Here is a 25,678-nt window from a genome sequence, read left to right on the forward strand (position 1 = left end):
TACATAGATCAAGAGGCAGTTGTTAGGACAGAACAAGGGGATACTAAAAAACCCAGTGCCATCGACTCCTAGTGACCCTATAGGACAGAATAGAACTGAACCACAGAGTTTCCAAGGAGCGTCTGGGGGATTTGAACTGCCGGCCCTTTGGTTAGCAGCCATGGCATTTAACCACTATGCCACCACGGTTTTCCCAAAGGGCATTCCCCAAAGGGTTTCCCCAAACGGGATACCATGTGGTTTAAAGTCAGGAAAGGTGTGCATCAGGTTTGTGTCATGGTTCTATATCTGTTCAATCTGTATGCTGATCAGGTAATCCAAGAAGCTGGACTGTATGAAGAAGAACAGGGCATAAGGATTGGAGGAAGGCTCATTAACAACTTGTGTTACGCAGATAACACAACCTTACTTGCTGAAAGTGAAGAGGACTTGAAGCACTAGCTGATGAAGATCAACGACCACAGCCTTCAGTATGGATTACACCTCAACATAAAGAAAACAAAAATTCTTACACCTGGGCCAATAAGCAACATCTTGATAAACAGAGAAAACATTGAAGTTGGCAAGGATTTCATTTTGCTTGGATCCACAATCAACATCCATTGAAGCAGCAGTCAAGAAATCAAGAGATGCATTGCACTGGGCAAATCTGCTTCGAAAGACCTCTTTGAAGTGTTGAAAAGAAAAAATGTTACCTTGAAGCATATTAAGTATACCAAGAACTGCCAAAAGACCGAACAAATTCTGTCTTGTTAGAAGTACAACCAGAATGCTCCTTAGAAGCAAGGATGGCAAGGCTGCGTCTTACATACTTTGGACATGTTATCAAGAGGGATCAGTCCCTAGAGAAGGACATCATGCTTGGTAGAGTACAAAAAAGTACAGGGTCAGCAAAAAAGAGGAAGATCCTCAATGAGATGGATTGACACAGTGGCTGCAACAATGGGCTCAAGCACAACAATGTGAGGATGGTGAAGGGCCAGGCAGTGTTTCCTTATGTGGTACATGGGGTCACTATGAGTCCAAACTCGACGGCACCGAACAACAACAACATGAGTCAAGTAAAATGGCAGAAACTATTTTAAATGGTCCCGAGACATGAGAAATGCTCCCAAATTAAGTTCTAGATCGCTGCCCCCCCCTCCCCTCCACAAACCATTGCTGTAGAGTCCATTCCAACTCATGACAACCCTATAAGACAGAGTAGAAGTGCCCCAGAGGGTTTCAGGGAGCAGCTGGTGGATTTGAACTGCCCATTTTTGAATAACAGCCAAGCTTTTAACCATTGCAGTACCAGTGCTCCTAGATAACACAGTGCCTTCAATTACCCTCTTCCCTGACTGAAACAGTGACACCCACTCAGGGCTTTGAGCTTTGAGTGCTGTGGGGAGGCCCAGCTCTGGCCTGTGGGGCTCACCTGTGGCTCTGAGGGTCAGCTCTGGTGACACAGCTGGATGGCAGGGAGGGTCAAGTTTGAGAGATGGGCATAGCTGACGTGTTTGTGGAGTTGTAGAGTTCTCCACAGGTTGAGAGGAAAGCCATAGTCATTTATTAACTTTTCCCTTTGTTTGATCTGATTTCATGGTCTAGATGTCTCATTTTTTCTAGTCAGTTGGAAACCAAAGTCCTGGCCTAAAATCTATTATGTCTTCACTGCTTTTCAATTTCTTCACTTACATTTTTGTAATGTAAAGCAACCTCTCCACTATCCCCAAGTGAACAAGAGCCTACTTGAAAAATTAGATTATCATGTGAACTTGTTCACTGTTGTAATAATTATTTATTCATTCTTTTAATTATTTATCTGTTAGTTTATGTACGACCTTAATTCATATTGCACCTGCTAGGCAATGTTCTAACTACGATAATTAAGAACCCATGGAGTACTCAATTCTGACTCATAGTGACCCTATACGACAGAATAGAACTGTTCCATAGGGTTTGTTTGTTTGTTTGGGGTTTGGAGTATGCAATAATAAAGGCATGAACAAAGTATGCATAGGAAGGACACAGATAGGAACAACCATCTGTGCTTGGGGTGAGAGAAGTCACTTGACCTTGGTTTTGAAAAATGAGTTGGCATTTTCTAGTGAACCAAAGTGGGGAACAGCCTTTGGAAGTTCTGGGGACTCAAAAGCTGGGTGCAGTTCCATTTGTTTAAGACTTACTGGGCCAGGGGTAGAGTCTTAAGGGATGAGGCTGGGCAGGGGTAAGAAGCGGAATCAAGAATTTGAACCCTGACATTGACTCATACATAGCCCATACCTGAATCACACATAGGGTTGCCAAGTTTGCAAGGAAAAATATAGGACTCCCAGTTAAATTTGAATTTCAGAGAAAAAAAATTTTTTTTTTTAAGTATAATTAGGTCCCAGGCAATATTGCGATACAACACGATCAAGTCTAAGGTAGTTTTACCTGCAGGCTTACTAGATCTACACCTTTAGGAAAATTATTCAATTTGTCTTCATCTCAGTTTCTTAACCCTTAAAATAGGAATAATAATAATATCTACCCTTCAAAGTCTTAGCGAATAGTAATTAGGGCCATTGTAGATCCTGAATAAATGACAGTGCCCTTGATTAAACTGAAGAGCACATCACCAAGCCGAGAAGATGCCTTGAGTCTTGAGGGCTGAGTAGGAGGAGCTTGTCCCTAGAGGAAGGGATACTCCAGGTATAAAAGAGAACATGAGCATTGACACTGAAATGCTCAAAAAATAGACCATGAGTGAGAACAGACAAGTCACTCAACAGAGCCAGTGCCTAAAATCTTAGAGAAGACCTGGTGGACAAAAAAATGGAGTAGGAGAAAAGGCACATCTTTGAAGACCAAAGCAAGTGGCGGTTCCCAGAAGGATACTGTACTTAGAGGGAATCATGGTATTTACATTCACATGGTAATGCTCATTTAGATTTAGGATTGAGACTAGTCATTTTCACCGATTGAAAAAATCCTCTGTCTGCCATCCAGGGTGCTCCTTAGTTATCAAAGTTCCTTGGGAGCTGATTCAATTCAAAAAAGATTCCTGCCCGTGATGTCCCACCCTCCACCCTCATTCAGACTCATCCCTTCAGAGGCCTGACCCAGGAATCTACACTACTGATTTTCTAATGTTAATCTGATTTTGGTAATGAAAAAGGCTTTCTAATACCACAGCTTAGCGTGTGAAAGGAGTCCCTGGGTGGTGCAAACTGTGAACATGCTCAGCAGCTAATGGAAAGGCAGCTCAGAAGAAAGGCCTTGTGATCTACTTCTGAAAAATCAGTCATTAAAAATCCTATGGAACCCTCGAGGAATGAAGATTTGGGTCACTCCACCAGGCAAAGAATTATGACCAGCTAAGGTGCTTGCTGAGAGTCAAGGGAATATGAAATGGGTGGTGGAAGAAGGTAGATCTAAATACCAGTTATCACCACGTGACCAGTTGCAGAAACAAGGACTGTAATTGTTATGAGTGTGTCTTCGTTGTTTTATTAAACATGTACATGTGTGTTGTGCATGTATAGCAAATATTCTTGTTTTCTTCCCTCCCTTATATAACATGTTAGTGAGGCTAGTGCATTTTCAATTGTATACATGCTAGTTGATCATGTTAGGTGCAAGTATGACTTTGTAATTGTCTTTGTTTAGAGACTGTGTATGATTTAAGAAAATGTGTACAGGTGCCAAGTTGACAAGGTGTGGGCTATGATGGTTAAGGTTGTGTGTCACTTTGACTGGGCCGTAATTTTCAGTGGTTTGGCAGTTATGTAATGATGTGGTCTTCCTCCATATTGTGATCTGATGTAATTATTCTCCATTTTGTGGTACGATGTAAGCGACCAATCAGTTGGAAAGGGAGTTTGCTTGGCAATGTGGTCTACATCTGATATATATGGATGCTCTGGCAAAGCTCGCTCGCTTGCTCTGGATCCTGCATCCTGCATCATCATCTGATCTCCAGTTTTGGGGTTTTGAGCCAGCTGCCTGTCGTATTGCCTGCTGATCTTGGATTTGTCAGTCTCTGCAGCCCGTGAGCCAGCAGCCTGCCATTTGACTTGCTGATCTTGTGTTTGTCAGCCCCTGTAGCCACATGAGTCAGCAGAAGACTCCAGGGTGACGCCTGACCCATGGACTTGGGACTTGCTAACCTCTACAACCATGTGAGCTGTTTCCTTGAGATAAGTCTCTCTCTATATATACATTTACTGGTTTTGCTTCTCCGGTGAACCCAGACTAAGACAAAGTTGTACACCTGTAAAAAGTTGAATTGGCTAAAGTTGTGTGATAGATATATTTACAACAATGACAAAAAAAAAAAAAAAAAAAGAGTAGCTGCTGAGTCTGTTTATCCCTTTGGTGACCCAATTATTTTCTGCTTTGAATTTTTTCTTTCATTAATGGAATCATTCTAAATCATTGTGTGTGTCTGGATTTTTGGTAGACAGTATGGATTTTTTTTCTTGCCCCCTCCCACAAACCTACCTTAAGTGTTTAGTGGTACATATTTAGTACCACTAATTATACCCCAGAGTCCCCACTGGGGCCTATTGGTTTATATATTGGTACAGCAGCTTTCCAATAGACTCCAGAGGCTGAAAAATTCATGGTCACTATATGTACCACTGTGCATGAAAGAGTTATGTACAACCAAACACCTCCCGGGATTTGGTTCCTTGGTTTAGAGGTTTAGGTTCCTGGTTTCATGGGACATCCCAGTTAATTGCCCTAATAACGTGTTTGGTGCTTCTGTTCTACCTTCTAGTTTTTGAGTAGTGCCTGGGACCTTAAAAGCTTCCAAGTGGCCGTTCAGGGCACAACAATTGGTTTCTATTCACCTGGAGTGACAGAGGAAGAAAGAGAGTCAGAAATAGGAGGAGAATATGGAATGTGTGGCTAATTGCCTCCATGAACACTGCCTCCTTTGCCATGAGACCAGAAGAACTGGATGGTGCCCACCTACCATTACTGAATATTTTGGTCAAAGATTCTGTAGAAGAATCCTGATCAAAAGGGAGAAAATGCAGGACAGAATTTCAAATTCTCATGAACCCCTAAAACTGTTGCCCCGGATAATCTTTCAACCTTAAACCAAAAACACCCCCTGAAGTTGTCTTAAAACCAAACAGTAGTTTAGCTTAACCAGTAAAAAAGGTCTGCCTTGAGCATTATGCTCCTTTAAGAACTATCTATATGGGATCAAACTGACAACAGCAACTTGAAGGACTATGTGAGAACCTTAGGGGGAGAGAGTTTATGTTAATGAGGGAGGAGCAACTCAGAAACTGTTGAATTGGTGTGTTTTGCTTTGTATATTCTCAACAACAGTAAAATAAATAAAATTTAGGAAAAAAAAGCCTATGGAGCACAGCTCTACTATGACAGACATGGGGTCGCCATGAGTTGGAATCAGTTCAACGGGAACCGGTAAAAGTGTGTAAGGCTTGTGGTAGTGTTTGCACTTATCAGCTCAATGCTTGGGGATGAATTAATATCCGCGCAGTGTTTACCTTTTGGTAAAAGGAGTCATAGGAGGGTGAAATGGATGAACACCTGGCACTGATTGTATTTCTGTCATTAGAAATTCTCCACGTTATCCCTGTCCTAACTTGCCTTTTCCGCAGGGTGGCTTATGTCCTCACTCCCTACCCTCCTCCCATAATTCACCTGGGCCATTTGAACCTTTATGATGGCGTAATCTGTGAGCTCCAGTTGCCATGGCAACACCAAGAGTTTGGAGGTCTGGCTTTTTCTTTCTAGTATTTTGTCGCTATCAATGTCTCTGCCGTTCTTTTCCAAACATTCACGCCAAGAAGACACAGTTAATGTTCCTATCTTCTCTTCCCTCAATGCTTAGAGCTAATCTTCCTCTGATTAAAGCTGGCTTTTCCAGGTGTTTCTGATACACTTATTAAGAAATTTAAAATTTGGGAGATTTGTTTATTGTTGGAGCCCTGGTGGCAGAGGGCTTAAGAGCTTGGCTACTAACTAAAAGGTCTAGCATTTCAAATCCACCAGCCACTCCTTGGAAACCCTATGGGGCAGTTCTACTCTGTCCTATAGGTTGCTATGTGTCGAAATTGACTCCATGGTAACGGGGCTTATTTTTTTGGTTTGACTTTTACTGGCAACAAACTGATGGGTCATTTCTAACCCAAAGCCGCAGTGTTGGCGCCATCTGGTGGTATATGTTAGCTCTGACTTAAACGTCAATGGAGAAGACAGGTTTCAAGGTGGCTGGCATTTCTTGGATACAGGCAGCAATTTCAGGTACAGTCCTGTTAGTTGAAAACTTGCTGCCTTTAGAATTTCATCACTTATGAAGAACTTTTATAAATGATTGGAAGACGTTGAAACTAAAAGTGTACTGATCTTTCCCAGGTATATGCGCAAAAATGTTGAATTGAATGTATTTGAGCTGGAAACAGGGTGGATATAAAAACCCAAGAAACCAAACCCATTGCTGTGGAGTCAATTCTGACTCCAAGTCACCCTACAGAACAAAGTAGAACACTCCCCCATGAGGTTTCCAAGGCTGTAGATCTTCACGGAAGCAGACTGCCACATCTTTCTCTTGCGGAGTGGCTGGTAGGTTTGAATCGCTGACCTTTTGGTTAGCAACCAAGCCTTTAACCACTGTACCATCGGGGCTCCTGATGTGGATATACGGTAGATGGAGCATAATTAGGGTGCTATCCCGAAGGGTGGAAGGAGAAAGCAGCAATGGTATTACCACCCAAAGCCGTCTAGAGCAGTACTTGTCAAACTCAGACGTGCCAAGAATCACCAGGAAAGCTTGATAAACTGCAGATTCCGATCCAGTAGTTCTAGGGAGATGCCTGAGAGTCTGCATTTTAAACAAGCTCCCAGGTGATGCTGTGCTATACTTTGGGTCATCTAATGTACATGCTAGACCAGCAGTTCTCAGCTGTGGCAATTTTGCCCCTTAGGAGATACTTCGCACTGTCTGGTGACATTATTGAGGTATTGGTGCTTCAGTGGTAGAATTCTTACCTCCCAAGTGACAGACCTTCATTCAATTCCAGGCCAACACACCTTAGGTGCAGCCACTACCCATCTGCCGTTGGAGGCTTGCGTGTTGCTACGATGCTACACAGGTTTCAACAGAGCTTCCTAGGAGAGACTTCCTAGAAAGGCTTGGTGACCTACTTCTAAAAACCAGTTAATGAAAATCCTATGGATTACAACGGTCAGATACAGAAATGATCGTGGGGCTAGCACAGGACCAGCCAACATTTTGTACCCTTGTACATGGGATCGCCGTGAGTCGGGGGCTGATTCCGTGGCAGCGAACATAAACAAGGAATACATTTTTGGTATCACTATGTGGGGGAGGGTTGCTTCTAGAATCCAGCTGTGGCCAGGGATGCTATGCTACTCAAAATCCTACAATACCCACAATAGCCTCTCACAACAAAGGGTTATTTAACCCAAATGTTAGTCATGCCCACGGTTAAAAAACCGCCCTAGACCTAGCCTTATATGACTTGGGCCTATCAACTGTGAGGGGCTCAGGTCTTCTGACCCTGAGGGAGTTTGCTGAGAAATAGGTGGGAACGGGTTCCTTTTGTTCATGAAAGAAAACAACACACACTGAGGAGTCTTCCACGCATATTTTCGGGATAAAGGAGGAGAGTGTGGAAGCTGAGGTATGGTAAGGATGCCTTTTTTTGGACCTATGAAGAACTTTGTCCAGGTACCCCATTGCCCAGTCCAATTTCCAGCTCATGGCGACCCTTTAAGACAGAGCAGAACTGCTCCATAGGGTTTCCAAGGCTATGAATCTTTAAGGAAGCAGACTGCCTGGCTGCATCTTTCTCTCATGGAGGGGCTGGTTGATTCGAACCACTCATCTTTCGGTTAGCAGCCAAGTGCTTAACCACTGTGCCACATATCAAACTCCTCCAGTCAAGGGCGTGGCAATGCAAAATCAGTAAGAGTCCAGTATTTTAAGATGCTTTTCTTTTAACCTCCTAGAGGACCGAAATGATAACAGCAAAACCGCTGTCTTTCTGGTATGACTTATTCCCCAGGCTACCTTGACGATAGAACTATTACTGTGAACCTTAAGTAGGAGTGGTGCGAACAGTTAATGTGCTCGGCCGCTAACCAAAAAGTTGAAGGCTTGAGTCCATCCAGGGGTGCCTGAGAAGAAAATCCTGGCAACCTATTTCTGAATAATCAGCCACTGAAAACTCTGTGGAGCACAGTTCTACTCTGACACACATGGGGTCACCATGAGCCTTGGTCGATTCAAAGATGACCTTTTTTTTTTTTTTTTTACAGCAAAGACCAGCAAACTTTTCCTAAAGGGCCAAATAGCAAATATTTCAGGCTTTGCAAGTCTTAAGGTCTTTGTTGCAACCACTCAACTCTGCATTTGTAACACAGAAGCTGCCAGAGACAGTAGTAAACAGATGGGTGTGGCTGTGTTCCAATCAGACTTTATTTACAAAAATAGGCTGCAGGCTGCGTGGTCGTAGGCTCTAGTTTGCTGATGTCTGGTCTAGGCAAGCAAGCGAATCCGGAGTCAGCTACATATCCCATGTTAGCCGTACATAAGCAGCTCATTTTCTATCAGCCCTCTTTTATGGGGGTGGGGAGTGGGTGACTAGTGCACCGCTAAAACCAGTCATCGTTTTTTTGATTCTGACTCATGACGGCTCCATGTGTGTCAGAGTAGAACTGTGCTCCACAGGGTTTTCAATGGCTGACTTTTCGATAGCAAATTACCAGGCATTTCTTTTGAGGTGCCTCTAAAATTTGAGGTGCCTCTAGGTGGACTCAAACCTCCAACCTTTTGGCTCGTAGTTGAGCGCTTAACTGTTTGCACCACCAGGAACTCCTTAATACTGCTGTTGTTGTTAGATGCCATTGAGTGGATCATAGTGACCCCACGTGACAGAGCAGAACTACCCCATAGAATTTTCTAGGCTGGAGTCTTTACATGAGCAGATTGCCAGTTCTTTCCCCCGCGGGGCCACTACAGGCACAGAAACAATTTTCCCTCCTTGAACTAATGACTGAAAACAACTCACTACTCACCTAATGGAAACCTTGGTGGCACAGTGGTTAAGAGCTTTGGCTGCGAACCAAAAGGTTGGCAGTTCAATTTCACTAGGCGCTCCTTGGAAACCCTATGGGGTAGTTCTACTCTGTCCTGTAGGGTCGCTATGAGTCACAATCGACTCAATGGCAATGGGGTTTACTCATCTACTAGTTCTATTTTCTCCCTCTGAAGTTGACACTGCAGGTTTTCTAATTTATCACCAAGTATTAAACGCCGAAAATGTGGATGTCATGAGTATCACAAAATAGAGCACAGCCCATGTTCTTAAGGAGCTTTCGGAGTTACTACGGTGATAAGCCATAGACACAATCACAGCACATTCAAGTGTCAAGAGGTAGATTATTCTGTAACCACGCTTGGGACAACTGGTTAGGCATTCGGAGAAAATGGAACCTAGATACTTTCTTCACTTCTATTATCAAAATAAATTCTGGTTGGTTCAAATACTCAAGTGTAAAATCATGAAACCGTAGCACTCGAAATAATCACAAGAGGGGCATATATTTTTATAATCTTGAGGTTGAGAGAGACTTTTTAAACAGAACACGAACCTCTGAAGCCACAAGGAGAAAAAAAAAACACACACAAGAAAAACCTACATGGGGAAAAACCTGCCATAAATAAGATCAAGAGGAAATGGGTAATTATTTTTAATACCTATGACACACAGAGTTTACTACTTAACTATGTGAGTTCCTAAAAATCAACAGAATAATTTTAAGTACCTGAATAGATGCTAAAAAAAAAAAGATGAAAGAAATCCAGACAAAAAAGCATTGGAATTCATCACTCTCGGACAGGTCAGCTTCTGTTTTGGTCTCTTGGATCACAGGCTCTCCAGCTGCTTCTTGGAAGGATGCTCTGTGCAGAAATCCACCATCTCGCTGTGAGTGGCCCCGTGGATTCATGCCAGTCCTCAGCCCCAGCTGAGCCCAGCCTGAGTCATCCAGCCCAGGTGCCAGACATGTGAACGAAGAAGTCTCCGGGTGAGCCCACACCCCAGCTGTTCAAATCACTCTCAGCTGAGTCCCCAGATGTCGTGGAGCGGAGACAAATTCTTGCCACTGTGCACTTACCTAGTTCCCGAACCATGGGCTCCGTGAGCATAATAAAATAGTGGTTGTTTTATACCACTGAGTTCTGGCTGGCTTGTCATACAGCAACAGGAAACCGAGCAATGCTCACCATAAGGAATTCACTGACGCATCCCACTCTAGCCAGAGAGGTTAATGTATGAGAGGAAGCTACATCAGGAAGGATCTTGGTGACCAAACGACACAACGCTCATCCAGTTACAAAACCAGGGATCTCTGTATTTGGAGAATGGTGGGCAATCTTTGATACTGTGATTCAAGGAAGACTAAGAATGTGGAGAAGGCTGACAGCTGGAGGACCAGTGCTGGGCATGGGCAGTAAGTATCCAGGCAAATGCCCAAGGACAATCAGCCTTCATCAAATTCAAAGTCAATACTAGGAAGTAGATTTACTTGGGAAGAGTATTCGTTGATCAAAGTGAAGCCTCAAGGATATGTCTGGAGAATAAATATGGGAGACAATGTCTTTACTAGCTGTGTGGCAAACATCACTCTTAGGATGAGTGATAGAGGAACCAGCCAGGGAGGGGAAGGACAGCCACACAGTTGGGCAGGAGAGGGCAGGCTGGCCGCCTGTGAGGGATGAAAAGCAGGCAGGAGCAGGGATAGTAGATGTCTGAACAGTGAGTTGAGTGAGGGTACGTGCAATGCCCAGCCCTGCTGGGGGTCCTTAGGAAAATCACAACTTCTCTGAGCCTCAGTTTCTTCAACAAATGCTTTCTGTCTTCCCAATTACCACGCTTTCCCTTTCCTCTTCCCCCAGACTTTGACATAAAACCCAAACACCTTAATGTAATTCACACGCCCTGCAGACCTGGTCCCACCTACCTCATCCCTCCCCTTCACTAGCTCAGCTCCACCCACTCTAGAAACTTTTGTTTCTAAAACCCCTTAGGCCTTTTCTGACCATAACAAGTTGCAATTGAGAAAATCTGACTCTCGATGACCCCATATGTGTCAGAGTAGAACTGTGCTCCATACAGTTTTCAATTAACTGATTTTTCAGAAGTAGATTGCCAGGCCTTTCTTCAGAGGAGGTATCTCTGAGTGGACTCAAACCTCCAATCTTTTAGCAGCTGAGCATGTTAACTGTTTGCACCACCCAGGGATCCCTCCCCCCTTTTTTTTTTATTGTGCTTTAGATGAAGGTTTACAGAGCAAATTAGTTTCTCATTAAACAATTAACATACATATTAATTTGTGACATTGGTTGCCAACCTCACAATGCGTCAACTCTCTCCCTTTCTTGACCTTGGGTTCTCCATTACCAGCTTTCCTGTCCCCTCCTGTCTTTTCATCCTTGCCCCTGGGCTGGTGTGCCCATTTAGTCTTGTTTTATGGGCCTGTCTAATCTTTGGCTGAAGGGTGAACCTCAAAAGTGACTTCATTACTGAGCTATAAGTGCCATATTTGGTGTTTCTCCAGTCTCTGTTAGATTAGTAAGTCTGGTCCTTTTTTTTTGTGAGTTAGAATTTTGTTCTGCATTTTTCTCCATCTCTGTCCAGGATCCTCTTTTGTGATTACCGTCAGAGCAGTAGATGATGGTAGCCGGACACCATCTAGTTGTGCTGGAGCCTGTGGTAGTTGTGGTCCAATAGTCCTTTGGACTAATCCTTCCCTTGTGTCTTTGGTTTTCTTCATTCCCGCAGGGATTCCTTTCTGACCTTAAAACCAAAACCCAAACCCGTTGCTGTCAAGTGGATTCTGACTCATAGCGACCCTACAGAACAATGTAGAACAGCCGCATCTTTCTCCCGCAGAGCAGCAGGTAGGTTTGAACCACCAACCTTTTGGTTAGCAGCCTAGCTCTTAGCTGCTGTACCACCAGGGCTTAATTTTCTGACCTTAACAATCACCATTGCTGTTGAGTTGATTTTCAATTCTTAACAACCCTATAGGACAGAGTAGAACTGCCCCATAGGGTTTCCAAGGAGAGCGTAGTGGACTTGAACTGCTGACCTTTTGGTTAGCAGCCATAGCATTTAACCATTACGCCACCAGGGTTTCCACCTTAGGGCCTTCATATTCAACCTTTCCCCTCTGCTGGCTGCTTTTCATCATTTTGGTCCAAATTCATGTTACTCCCTCTGAGAAGCTCTCTCTGCTTTAGAGAAAGGATTCTGCCCGCCAGCCAATCTTTTTTTCTCTCCTTCATTGCATTTGAATATTGTCTTTCTTCTGAGTAGAATTAAAGTGAACTCCATGAAGGGTGGAACTTTGTCTATCTTGTTCACTGTTGCTGTTATTTCCAAGGCCTCGAATAGTGCCTAGCGTATAGTAAATCAGAGCCCCAGTGGTACAGGGGTTAAGACTACTAACCAAAAGATTGCCAGATTGAATCCACCAGCCACTCCTCGGAAACCCGATGGGGCAATTCTGCTCTGTCCTATAGGATTGCTATGAGTCGGAATCAACTCCAAGGCAATGAGTTTGGCTTTTTTGGTCTTTGTACAGTAAATGCTCAAGAAATCTTGGCTAAATATCAAGTTCCTTCCTAGACAAACTCTTAGCAGTGCTTTAAAACCCAGGTCGAGTGAAATGCCCCTGTGAAGCCCTCCCTGACCCATGGCCTCCGAGCATAGTTGGAACAAGCTGCTGATGAGCCAAATTCTCCACCATCATTGCATTCATTGTGCTCCACTGCTCTCCTTAGCTTAGACTCTAACCCCACTCTGTAGCAGAAGTACCTGTAGGTACTTGTTGAGCAGAATAACTTCATCTTAGGAAGCTTAGCAGTGGGTTAGAAGTAAATCTAGACTCCCTGATCTCAAATCCCAGTAGACGGCGTGTTGGGAGTCTGGTAAATATTCTTGACCTTTCTGGGCCTCAGTTTCCTTATCTGTAAAATGATGATCCCAGTAGTTAATCATAGAGAGTTATGATGAGGAGCTAACACATGCAAAGGGCTTAGAATAATGCCTAGCAAATAGTAAACACTCAAATTGTTTAAATTACTTTGTAACGAGAAGTCCCAACTTTAGCATAACTATGTATGAGTTATGTAGAAAGGGATATGAAAGGAAATAACCAAGTAGAGTGAATGCTATGGAAATATAACAATGGTCTCTTTAATGACACAGATGACGGTGGCTCTCGGATAGCTTTGTGTGGTTTGCACAGGCTTCACTTGGTTCCACCAAGACCTGTCCACAGGCCAGAGGGTATCTATAGACGGAGTCATTGAAATGACTTCTGTCCACACACAAAGGGTAAAATCAACTCCCCTGGGCCCTGCCTGCCTTCAACACAGAAGATACACTTAAAACGTGACTCCAGGTCATTGGGCAAAACCATCACGTACATTAACCATTTCTTATTGAGAAAGAGTTGCTACTGACAAAACTTTTGATGACATCATGAATGGTTTTTAGGGAACACAAGAGCATGGTGCCCAAAAGAGCAACAGGAAGGACCAGGTGCTCACTGCCACTGTAGATGCTGATTACCCCAGGGCATCTCTGGGCCCTGGCGCCTCCCAAGTACACAAGGGAGAAAACCCTCTCTTCTGCCAGTGTCTGACTGTCAGTTAGAAGACAAATTCATGATGACACTAGCTAGAGAGGGTTGCAGGCTCTGTCTGCAAGGCTGCTCCCATCCCTGGGGGCTCTGACCCCCAACAGCCGAACATCTCCTGGGAGGCGTAGGTCATGTACACGAAGCCGTCCTCATCCTTGTAGTCCCTATAGACCTCTGCCATGGTCACGCTCATGCTGGCCAGGCTCTTATTGTTCACCAGCAGGTAAAAGGCTTCAGTGGCCCTCAGCACCATGCGGCTCCTGGGTTTGGGGGGAGATCGCAGAAAGGAAAGAAGTTAGTCTGGCAGGGCGTGAACCCCTGACCCAAAGCTTTTCCTCAGTTTGACCAATGTAAACGTATTTCCCTGTGAGATGATATGCCCTCTCTCCCGAGATCTAGAGGCAGTTGTCTTCAAACTTCAGTGTGCACTAGAATTATTAGAAGGGGCTTGTCGAAAATGCAGATTCCAGGGTGCCACCCCAAGAGATTCTGAATCAGTTGATCTGGGAAGCAGCCCAGCAATCTTCAGGGTCATGATGCTCGAGATGTCTGACTGGCTCCATACTCCTTCCCTGGAGATTTAAGATAGTGAAGAGGCTCCCAAAATGACCAGAGGGGTGAGCTTATCCCATCATTCACTAGGAGACATGCCAACACAAAAATGCTAAGCAATAAGCCACTGCTTACTATGAAACTGGAGTCCTGGGTGACACAAACAGTTAAGTGCTGGGCTATCAACCAAAAGGTGGTGGTTTGAACCCACCCAGGGCGCCTCGGAAATAAGGCCTGGTGACTTGCTTCTGAAAGGTCACAGTCATGAAACCTCTATGGAGCACAGTTCTACTCTGAAACACATGGGTGTGTCATGAGTCAGAATCGACTCAACAGCCAACTGGTTACTGGTTTTGCTGTGAAGTTAAAGAATTTCCCTAGCAGTACAAAGGTGACGAACCATATCATAGATCAATAGCCTTGGATGACATTTGGAAGGAATCTACTACTGCCTGAAAGTGTGTGCTTTCTTCATCTGTCCTTTCTCCTCCCACATTAAGATAGGGAAACAGTGAAGTTCAGCTGGACTTGCTTCAAATGTCAAGGTCAACCTGCGACCTGACTCCTCCTAGGAGTCGATGGTAAGGTAAGGAAGCACATTTTAATTTGCCATAATTTGCCAGGCAGGCACAGCCAGCCCACTCCAAATCTCAGAGCTTTGAAGCTTCTGATGGGCCAAGTGAGTACAGCAATCGAGAGAGTGGTTGGGGAGGGATTTCTAAACTAGGTTAATTTTATAGTGAGGTAATCCGTCATGAAATTACCCCACAGATTTTAACTCTTACAATCGTATGGCTCTCTTAAGGTAAAAAATAACAGTGGGAATGGGTGGAGCTGGAATTGGGTGTTGCAATCAGCTCTGCAGGTAATTGCTTTTATACCCAGAGATCACACCTCCATGCCTGTCTCTTGCCAGGTTCTCATTTTACAAGGGTTGTTGTCCCCACCGTGTGAAGGCTGTGACTTGAAGTGTGTGGACAGGGGCTTTGTTCTGTTTACTGCTGTATCCCCGAAGCCCAGATAGCACCCAGAACATAGTCGATGCTCAGTAATTGCCATGGGGCTTCCAGTGGTGGGTGGGGATGTTGGTCAGGGGTGGTGGTAAAGATAGGAGGACCCCTTACTGGGAGGAGGAAAAAGAATGGCTCTCACAAGTCAAAGTTTGTTTTTCTGGGGTGAGGGGAGGGGATCACCAAAGATACACTCACACATTGGGATCGAATCCTAGTTTTCATTCTCCCTTAGTCACCTCCCATTCACACTGAACTAAGCTTAACACATAAACTTCGCTGAGGACAGGAAATCAAAATGTTCTGAAATAAGTCATTAAAACAAAATAAAACAAAGACAAACACATACACAGCAAATTTCCTGAAGGTTAGCCTGCAATGCTGTCCAGCTTCCAAGGGCCAGCCCAGCAGGCTTTTCAGTTGTGGGAAGAATTACCCATTGGCTCCTATTTACTATTTCCAGATCGTTTTTATGGCCACCATGTGGCAGGTGATACCGCATAACCCTCTTAAATTTTAGTTTCCTTTGCTGTACCTCTGCTTCAACCCAAGGGAAGGAGCGTGTATTGGGGAAGCCTTGCCCCTCTTTTCAGTGATCTAAGCTGTGTAGGGGAGTCCCTGGGCAGTGCAATGGTTAACACTCTGTTGGCTGCTAACCAAAAGGTTGGAGGTTCGAGCCCACCTAGAGGTGCCTTGGAAGAAAGACTTGGTGATCTACTTCCAAAAATCAGCCACTGAAAACCCTATGGAGCACAATTCTACTCTGACACACACGGGGTCTCCATGGCTTGGTGTTGACTCATCAGTAACTAGTTTGGGTTGGGTTCTTTTGAAGCAGCGTAGAGAGCATTTGCCTTTTGAAGGGGTCCCCCACCCCTCAGGTATACATACTTTAAAAAGTATAAAAAAAATTAAAAAAAAATTTTTTTTTTATATATCTACCGGCAAAGTGCAATCTAAGATTAGAACAGTGTCTGAAACAAAGAACCTTCTGGACTCGTTTCAGAGCTAAGATTACTTTGGAAAATTCTTAAGAAATTTTGGGAGTTATTACTCCCTTGTTCTCCCCACCTGTTTAAAATAGTTTCATTCTAAGAACATCTTTTTGGGAAGCTACAGAATCTAAAAGGTGAGCCACAAAGACTATTTCCTCCCTCCCTTCCCCACATATACCCCCGTCCCTCAATATAACAAAACTGAAGCAGCCAGATACACACAAGTCCCCCCATCCCTACCCTCAGCCCCCCACCCCGTACTTTCCCACCTACCGAAGCAGGCTGAGGAACTGGGTCATGGTCAGCTCCTGAGGGACCAGGAACTTGGTTTTGTCCAGCGGGGGCAGGAGCTTCTCACGGGGGCAGCGCTCCACTATCACCTGCCAAGAGGGTCAGTGTGAGTCTCTTCTGGAACAAGCACCTGGGAATGTGGCTCAGGCTGCTCTGCACCTTAGGATCTTGGGGCAGAGAGGAGGCTGTGGGGCGGGCTTTGTTTTTCCAGAGAACAGGTCTGCAGGCCCCGAGCAGAATAAATACACTGGAGTCTTACCGGGATCTTGCTTGGGAACTTTGCCCGGATTCCAGCCACTTCTTCTCTTCTGGTTGCTGTGAAAATTTAAGTGCAAATGAATAGCTAAGTCTGTAGGAGAGGCCTGTGTCTCTCCTCCCCTCTCAGGGGCCAGAACCCAGGAAGGTGCCCCAGGAGTCTTACCTAAGCTCTTCCTCTGCTTGAAAGGTCTGAGGCTTGGGCTTTTCTGTGGAGGCTGCATTTTACTCAGCAGCTGTGTCTGTGTCTGACTTCAAAAGCCAAAAAGCCTGTAACTGGAATCTAACTCCTTCCTCCAGCTGCTTCCAAACTGCCTGCAGGAGCTGAAGGAGGCCCTTATGTAGGGCTGGTGACATCAGGCCTCTCCGGTCCCTCTTCCCCCCACGTCTCTCCCGGGCAGGAGGGCGGTCAGGTCTGAGGGGGAAATGAAATAGCCACCTGCTTGTTAGTCAGAGGAAGCCACTTTGGTCCCTGCCAGTTACGAATGTGTCTTTGCTGAAGAAAGTAGGGCTTACGATAAAATCATTAGCCACGCACTGGCACAGCCCACGTCTGGGCTGAGGAACTCTGCAGAGTCCTTCAGTAACGAACCGTCCTGAGGGAAGTCCAGGATGGGTTCACCTTACCCTAACATATGCCACACAATTCTCCCAACAGCCCTGGCCATTTTTCACAGGAAGAAACCTGAACTCAAAAGGGTTAAGTAATTTACCCAACGCCACACAGCTAGCAAGAGAGGCAGTTGGGATTAAAACCGAGATTTGTTACAACTCTGCGGTTTTCCGATATAGGCTGTCATTTCAACAACAAAGGAGGGAAGGAAGAACAGTCATTACCCCCAAGATGCCTTTTTAAGAGATAAGAAACTGCGGCCAACTGAAGTTAGCTGATTTCCAGGATCAAACAACTAATAAGAAGCAAGACACAGTTCTCCTAATTCCAGAGTCCAGTGGTTGAGTCCTGATAAGTAGGCCCATCGGAGTAGACCTTTAGGCTCCAAATGAACAGCAGGTTTACTTTGTCTTCATTGCTCATGGTATAGTCCATGGCCTCCGGGTGGGGTCACGCAGCAACGAGTCTTCAAACGAAGGAAGCTTGATGAAGACCAAGTTGACTGTATGTTCCCCGCATTTGCTGGTGAATCAAACGGAGTGCATATCAGGGCTTTAGGTAAGTGATCAGGGATAGGCCTCAGGTGATTTAATGAAGTTCTGCCGAGGACAGAAGTGGCCTCTCCCTCTTTCTGTTGGATGCCCTTAAGAAAAAAGGGATACACCTTCATGTGAGCAGAATAACAACTAGCAGTGCTCTGCCATTTCAGTGGTGTTCAAATATGTATGAAACAAATATATATGAAACAAAACAACTCCAGTTGCTGTTGAGTTGATTCTGCTCATGACGACCCCGTGTGTGTCAGAGAAGAACTGCACTCCATAAGGTTTTTGATGGCTGATTTTTTGGGGAGTAGATTGCCAGGCCTTTCTTCTGTGGCACCTCTGAGTGGATTTGAACCTCTAATCTTTCAGTTAGCAGCCGAGTGCACTAACCAGGTACTCCATCTCATTTAAACCTCTGCAAGTACCCTGCAGACTTTAGGGAGGTGACGACCACTCAACCAGTATGCACTGAGGAGGGATCCAAGTCTGGATTGTCCAGTTCCCAGAAGTGGGTCCAGCTTCCAGAACCAGGCAAAGCTGGTTTTCAGGCATGGCCCTCCCAATTATTTACCTGAATTTCTGATCTTGGATAAATTACTTCATTCTGCTAAGTATAATTTTCCTTATTGTAAAATGGTTATGGTAATATCTACCTCAGAGTGGTTATGTGAGGCTTAAGTGAATCCATTTATGTAAAGGAGCTAGCACAATACCTACCTCTTGCACCCTTCCATGTCTTTCCAAAGCCCCACAATTCCAGGAAGGTTTGCAGTATTCAGGTCTGAATGATGAAGGGAGATAGCACTGGGTAGGGGCCAAGAGCTACTATACCCCATCTAGAGCATTTGGTCAATCAATGTGAGGGCTGTGAGCAGTTTCCTGACGGGCCCTCATTTGGCTTTCTCAGCCGGGCATCATGATCTTGACCACACCTACCTCTCAGGATGTTCTGGAGGTAGAGAGGGTAATAGAATAAAGGACTTGGGGAGAAGTAAGATATAGCAGAGAAATGAGCCAGCTAATTTTTCTTTTGTGAGAAATTTCTGATTTGAGGGGAGCAGGGTGTTCAGGTGTCCACCACCTGTCTTGTCAGTTTGTCATACTGTGTTGGCTTGCATGTTGCTACACCACTGGTATTTCAAATACCAGCATGGTCATCCGTGGTGGACAGGTTTTAGTAGATCTTTCAGATTAAGACAGACTAGGAAGAAAGATCTGGCAATCTACCTCTGAAAATTAGCCAATGAAAAGCTTATGGATCACAACAGAACATTTTCCAATTTGCTTGCTTTGGACATGTCTTCAGGAAGGATCAATTGCTAGACGAGAACATCCTGTTTGGTGAAGCAGAAGGCCAGTGAGGGGCAGGGAGATCCTTGGTGAGACGGATTGACACAATAGCTGGTGGTTGTGAGGGTGGCGCAGGACCAGGCAACATTTTGTTCTGTAGTACATAAGTTTGTAGTACTAAGGTCGCCAGGAGTTGGAATTGACTCTACGGCAGTTATCTATCTCTGTCACTCAGGTGTCTGTGGGTGCTGTGTGACTCCATCATCCTCCTGGCCAGTGTTCGTCAGGCCATGTGGAGCAACCTAGTTAATCAGGAGGTGACCAAAGCCACATAATGTCAATGGTACAGAGATTGTGGAGACGGAGATAGGAAGAGCACTGTAAAAATCTGCTGGAGCGAGAATGCCAGGCTTGATCCAGAGTCCTATCTAGGGATATTTTAATAAACAAAAAAGTGATTTTGCTCACAATGCAGGTCAAACACCTGCAGCTGGAAATAGGCTTCTTAAAGCTTCTTCTGTCCTTCAGACACAGCATGTGAAACACAGCTGGCAGAGGCCGTTTTGATGCCCACTAACCCACACTCTCATCCCACCTGGCTGTCCCTCCATCTCCTTAGATTCATGTACTGGTTGGTGAAAGAATATCTGGAGTTCAGGTACTACGGAGAGTGAGCTGGTAGCATAAGAGATGGCAGAGACTAGGATGGGGAAAGACTTACTCATTTCAGCTTACGACCATGCCCAAGCCACCAGCTTCTAAAATAACCACCAATCAACCCACTGTTGACTCTGCCAGGCATATGTCTGCACAGGCAAGAAGAAAGATTTTGCAATTAGACTTAGGTTCTGTTATGGATGGAATTGTGTTCCCCAAAAAGTTATGTTGAAGTCCTAACTCCTGAACCTGTCAATATGACCCTGGTTGGAACTGGGGGATTTTTTTGTTATGTTAATAAAGTCATACCAGAGTAGGTTGGGTCCTAAACCTAATCACTTCTGAGTGGTGTCTTAGAAAAAGAGCAGAATAGACACAGAGACAGACACACAGGGAGAAGACAGATGCCATGTCAGGATCACCTGTAAGCAAAGGAGCTCCCAGGATCACAGGCAGACATCAGAAACTAGAGAGGCTCACAAAAGGAATCAACCTGGCCAAGACCCTGATTTGGACTTTTAACCTCCAAAACTGTGAGAAAATAAATTTCTGTTCTTTAAAGCAACCCATTTGTAGTGTTCTTTTTTTTTTCTTTAAATTTTATTTATTTTGTTGTTGTTGCTGAGAATATACACAGCAAAACATACACAAATTCCACAGTTTCTACACGTACCATGCAGTGACACTGAGTACATTCTTTGAGTTGTGCAACCATTCTCACCCTCCTTTTTTTAACCATTCTCACCCTCCTGTTCTGAGTTGTTCCTTCCTTATTAACATAAACTCGCTGACCCATAAGTTTCCCATTCAATGTTTCAAGTTGCTGTTGTCAATTTGATCCCATATAGATACTTCTTAAAAGAGCGTAATGCTCAAGGCAGACCTTCTTTTACTAGTTAAGCAAAACTATTCGGATTAGCTTAAGAAGACTTCAGGGAAAATTTTTGTTCGAGGTCCAAAGATTACCTCAGGGCAATAGTTTCAGGGCTTCATCCACCCACCATGGCTCCAGAAAGACTAGAGTCCATGGGAATTTGAAATTCTGTTTGTATTTTCCCCCTTTTGATCAGGATTCTTCTATGGAATCTTTCACTTATGTTATTCTTGTTACAGTAGTACTAGGTAACTAAGATAGGTTCTAAATCTTGCTCACTAGTAAGTTACTTAGCCTCTTTGAACCTCATTTTATTCATTAGCAAAATGGACATGCTTTCACTCTTCTAGAGTTGTGGTGAGGACTAAATGTGGAAATCTATGTGATGTACACAAATATATGTGGGATGACATAGTAGGAGTTCAATAAATATGAGTTCTGTCATACTAATCATGTCCTGTGCAGCTAATATCCTAGCTCTCTCTCCTCATTCTTCTTGGAAGTGAAAGAGTTGCCTGTGCTCACTCTTTCCACTTAGCTCACTGACCACTCCTTTAACTCCTGTAGCCTGGATCCTGTCCCCAACACTAATGCAGTGCTACTGGGAAGGCAGCAATAACATGTGCAACCCCTCTGTTCAGTACTTACTTGATCTTTCCTTCCTCACTGTCTGAAACTGGCATCCATTCTCTTCTGAAACCTCTCTCTTCTGTTGGATTCCAAGATTCTGCTTTCTTCTGATTCTTTTCCTACTTCTCTGACCTTCCTTCTCAGCCCCAGCTGGCTTTCCCTCATTTGCAGAGCCAAGAGGTCCTTAAGTTCTTCAAGTCAACCAAATTTCTGAATGATACATATACAATTATCTCAGTTTCCTAGTGCTGCCGTAACAGAAATACCACAGGTGGGTGGCTTTAAAGATCAGAAATTTATTGTCTCATAGATCTGGGAGCTAGAAGTCCAAATTCAGGGTGTAGTCCTAGGGGGAGGTCCTTCTTTGGTCAACTTCTAGTAGCTGGCTATCCTATGAGTTCCTGGGCTTAGAGATTCATTTGCCTCCCTCATCATCAGGTAATATCTGTCTTCCTCCTGTGTCTGTGGGTATCTCTGTGTCTAAGCTGCTCTTTATATAACTCAGAAGAGTTTGGGTTTAGAACAAACCCTACACTGATATGGTCTCATTAACATAACAAAGAAATCCTATTTCCAAACAAGATTATATGAGTATATGGGTTAGGATTCGAACACATATTTTGAATTCAATCCATAAAAATCCGTGACAATTTTTGATGTAGATAATCGAGACAACTTTCTTTCTTATAAAATGTGAATAAAAATATTTTCACAAAACTTTTCTGTTCTTCGTGACTCTTAGCATGCGATCTTATATAAATGCAACATACTTGCTATGAGGTGAGTCCCCCAAGTGTCACCATTTCTTCCAACCAAATCGCTGACCCAGCCCCTTGCAATGTAGAAATATTTGAGCCAAACAGTGCTCCTTCTCCTGCTCTTGAGCACTGGCATTGCCCAGGTTCCACCAGCGTCCTTCTCTTGCTCGTTGTGCCCTCCTGCAGTGATTTTAACCATTCCTGAGGGGTTTCTCAAGGTGACCTCAAGGTATTAAAAACGGCCTATCAGTGGAAATGTCTGGAGTGTAGGGAGTGACTAGGACAGATCTATTTTGCTCCCTGTGGCTCTTGCCATTCATCCTCCCTGGCTTTCATTGCAATAGGAAGATAGGTTTTAACGTTAGTACAATACGGAATGAAATGTGCACATTTAAGATAAAAGGCAGTTTCAAGTTTTTTTTTTTTTTAGGGGGCTGAGTAGAAGTCTTCATCAATGTGCCTGTGTCATAGGGGAGCGAGATTCTCGAGGTTGCCATAGAATGTTGGCTGACTTCTCCCCTAAACCTTTCCTGGGCTTTGTGGCTCCACAAGAGCCAGTGTGGGAGATGGCAGAGAGCTGAGAGAGGGTGATTCCTATTACAGCAGTGGGCTCGGAAGCCTCTTACTCAGAAGAGGAAGGCAATGCTCACAATCTCAAGGTAGAAAGCTGAAATTTAAATTTCATTTCCATTTTTGCTTTTATCATCAACTGCCCTTTGCAAGACTTGTTTATCTGGTCAACATTTAAGAGTCAGGCATTTTGGTTCCCAGTCCCATGCTAGCCATGGAATCGTGAAGTTACTAGAGCTCACAATCTGCTTAGTTAACTTGTAAAATAGTTTTAATGCTAGCAACTTTGCTATCCTGCTCCAAGAACAAAGGTAGCCCACAATAACTATTAAACAACCAAGGGCAAGACTTGTCTGTATATCCCCAGTGTCTAGCACAGTGCCTGGAATGTACATTCTCTACAAAAGCTAAATTTATTTATCTGCATGCAAATTGCTAACACAGAAAAGTGTCCAGCGACATAGTGATGTTACCTGAAACCCTGCAGGCAGGGAAGGCAAACTATATCCAGAATATGTGTTGATTACAGTCAAGATGAAGCCTGGCCTCTTCTAGGGGTGAAATGAGGCCAAAGTTGTCTATTTGCCACTGAGTAGAGTGACCGATTGGTCTCCTTGAAGGAGTGCGGAAAAGCTGGGCCTTAGCACTGGTCTCTGCTGCTGAGCAATTGGACATTTGGCAGCAGTGGTAGCTAGATCAGACCTGATGGGTGGGAGCCTGTGTTATTGGGCCCATGCAGAGCCTCCATCCTTGCCACCGTGGTATTCCATGCATCCACTGTTCCAGCCCTGGGGGAGGTAGGTGATGGTGGGCAAAGTCAACTTGTCAACTTGTCAGATAATTCTGTCTACTTGATTGCTTAATGGTGGACTTTCCCTTAATGGTGGACATTCCCTGGTGGACATTAACATGAGATACAAAGATCTTCACACTTTGTGCCTATTATGGATTGAATTGTTTTTCCCAAAATATGAATTGGAATCCTAACCTCTATACCGGTGGATGTAATTTAATGTAATCATCTTTCATAATACAATCTAACTAATGTAATCAATCGGTTGGGGCCATACCGGTGTAGGGTGAATCCTAAACCTAATCACTTCTGAGTTATATAAAGAGCATAATAGACACAGCAACACATGCACACTCGGGGGAAAACAGACACCACATGAGGATTATCTAAAAGCCAAGGAAACAAAGAATGCTTGGGACAACCTACAAGGAAGGAATCGACATGGTCAAGACCCTGACTCGGGGTATTAGCTTCCAAAACTTTGAGAAAATAAATTTCGCTGCTTGAAAGCAACCTACTTGTGGTTTTTCTGTTACAGCAGCACTAGGAGACTAATACATATGTACATATGTCCATCCACATGCCTCTTTCCCAAATTCCTTGCTCTGATCTTCAAGTTTTTCTTCTTCCTGCCCTGACCAATCACCCAAGATCCTGCCACCGCCCATGAGTCTGTATTCACCCCAGGGAATGACTAGGTGCACTGCCTGAAGCTCTGCTCCTTGGGAGGATTTCCCCTTACCACTGTCTTTCAAGTCTCCAGTCCATTTTTGGCTTGTACCAGGTACTGAGCCTATGCATCTGTGAAATATGTTTAGCTTTTTTTCTTCTTCTGTCAGCTGGATGTAAGAGCCGCTCCCGCCACAATGGCCATTAGAGTGAACTGAGGAAGGAACACTGCTGTGACGATGGTGGATTACAAGGGGGTCTGAATCACCTGCTCATGCAGTTCACTTGTGCCCTTGACTTTGACCGTGTCTGATTCTACATGTACCCCTTCCATCTTATGATGGATTGCTGTTGCTTGTGATTTCATAAGTCATAAAATCTAGCTCATAATGACAATTCTGGCCACACTGTCTCTTAATGTTCTGTGGTCAGATATTATTTTGAAAGAAGTATACTTCTCTGCTTCAGGTGGCATGGTTATGCTTTGGAACCCTATGACTCCACAGTGTGATTCTCCTCTTGGGGCTACCATAAACCCAGCACAGCATCCTTTCCCACCTCAGATACCTCTCTACCAGTGGTTCTGTCTTGTCATGGGGCCCAGGTGGCAGGGTTGTTTGCTACAGAGCTCTCCCTTGCTCTGAGCTACATTCAAAGCAGGCAACTTTTTGTGTTTCCTAGTATATGGGTTGAAGCAGCTTCAAGATTGGTAGAACTGAGGAATATGCTGCCTTTAGAGTCAGGAAAAAAAAAAAGAGTCTAAGCAGGCCTTGACTTTTCTTCATTGTGGGTGGAAAGTGTGATACATAATAATTTGTTCTTTACTTTGGTGAGGATGTCCTGGCATGCCCCAGAACGCTGAACCCCTCTTATCTTCACTATTTGCTAGGCTCCTGAATCATTGAAAGATTCATTGCAGGTGTCTGGAGGTCATGTGTCTTACCAAGACGTCCAACGTCCTTGCCACTTCTTGCTTATCTGCTTGGATTCACACGTTTTCATTGATATACTGGACCAATGTCATGTTCTTTGGGATGTCCAGACAGTCCATTTGTTTTTGGACTATATTATAACAGAGGATGAGAAAACTGACATAGCCTTAGAACAAGTCCCTTAATATAAACTGTTATCTGCCTCAAGTGAATGCAAATCAATTTTAGTTCTCCTTTTTTTTTGTAGAAAGGAAAAGAATGCATTAGGCAGACCAATGGCCACGTATCATGTATCTGAGGCCATGTTAACAATCTCTACCAGATGCTCCAAAACTGGCAGAGCAGCTGTAATTGGGGCTACTACTTGGTTGAGCTTCCAAGAGCCACCCTAGCATTGTATTAATAACACTGTCATGTAGGGTCCTTGCCAGGGCATCAAATCCACATAATGGGAAAATGCTCTTATATCACAACCCCTTCCTAGTCCAATTTTATGTTCCATGCTTCCTCACCTAGCACATTCAGAATCTAAGCCCTGTACTCTCCTGGTTCCTGGGGGTA

At 44.3% G+C, this 25,678-nt stretch overlaps 1 protein-coding gene across 1 annotated transcript; it reads right to left on the reverse strand.

The window, feature by feature from the left end:
• Positions 1-13,721: 13,721 nt before the first annotated feature.
• Positions 13,722-17,160, reverse strand: MAP1LC3C (microtubule associated protein 1 light chain 3 gamma). Its single transcript, XM_010591047.3, is given in 5 exon segments — positions 13,722-13,774; positions 13,777-13,943; positions 16,514-16,620; positions 16,791-16,846; positions 16,953-17,160. Coding segments are annotated over 5 exon segments (441 nt in total). The 5' UTR covers positions 17,011-17,160.
• Positions 17,161-25,678: the final 8,518 nt, after the last annotated feature.

The sequence above is a fragment of the Loxodonta africana genome, chromosome 25 (genome assembly GCF_030014295.1).
Source record: "Loxodonta africana isolate mLoxAfr1 chromosome 25, mLoxAfr1.hap2, whole genome shotgun sequence".
In the NCBI taxonomy this organism is placed as follows: Eukaryota; Metazoa; Chordata; class Mammalia; order Proboscidea; family Elephantidae; genus Loxodonta; species Loxodonta africana.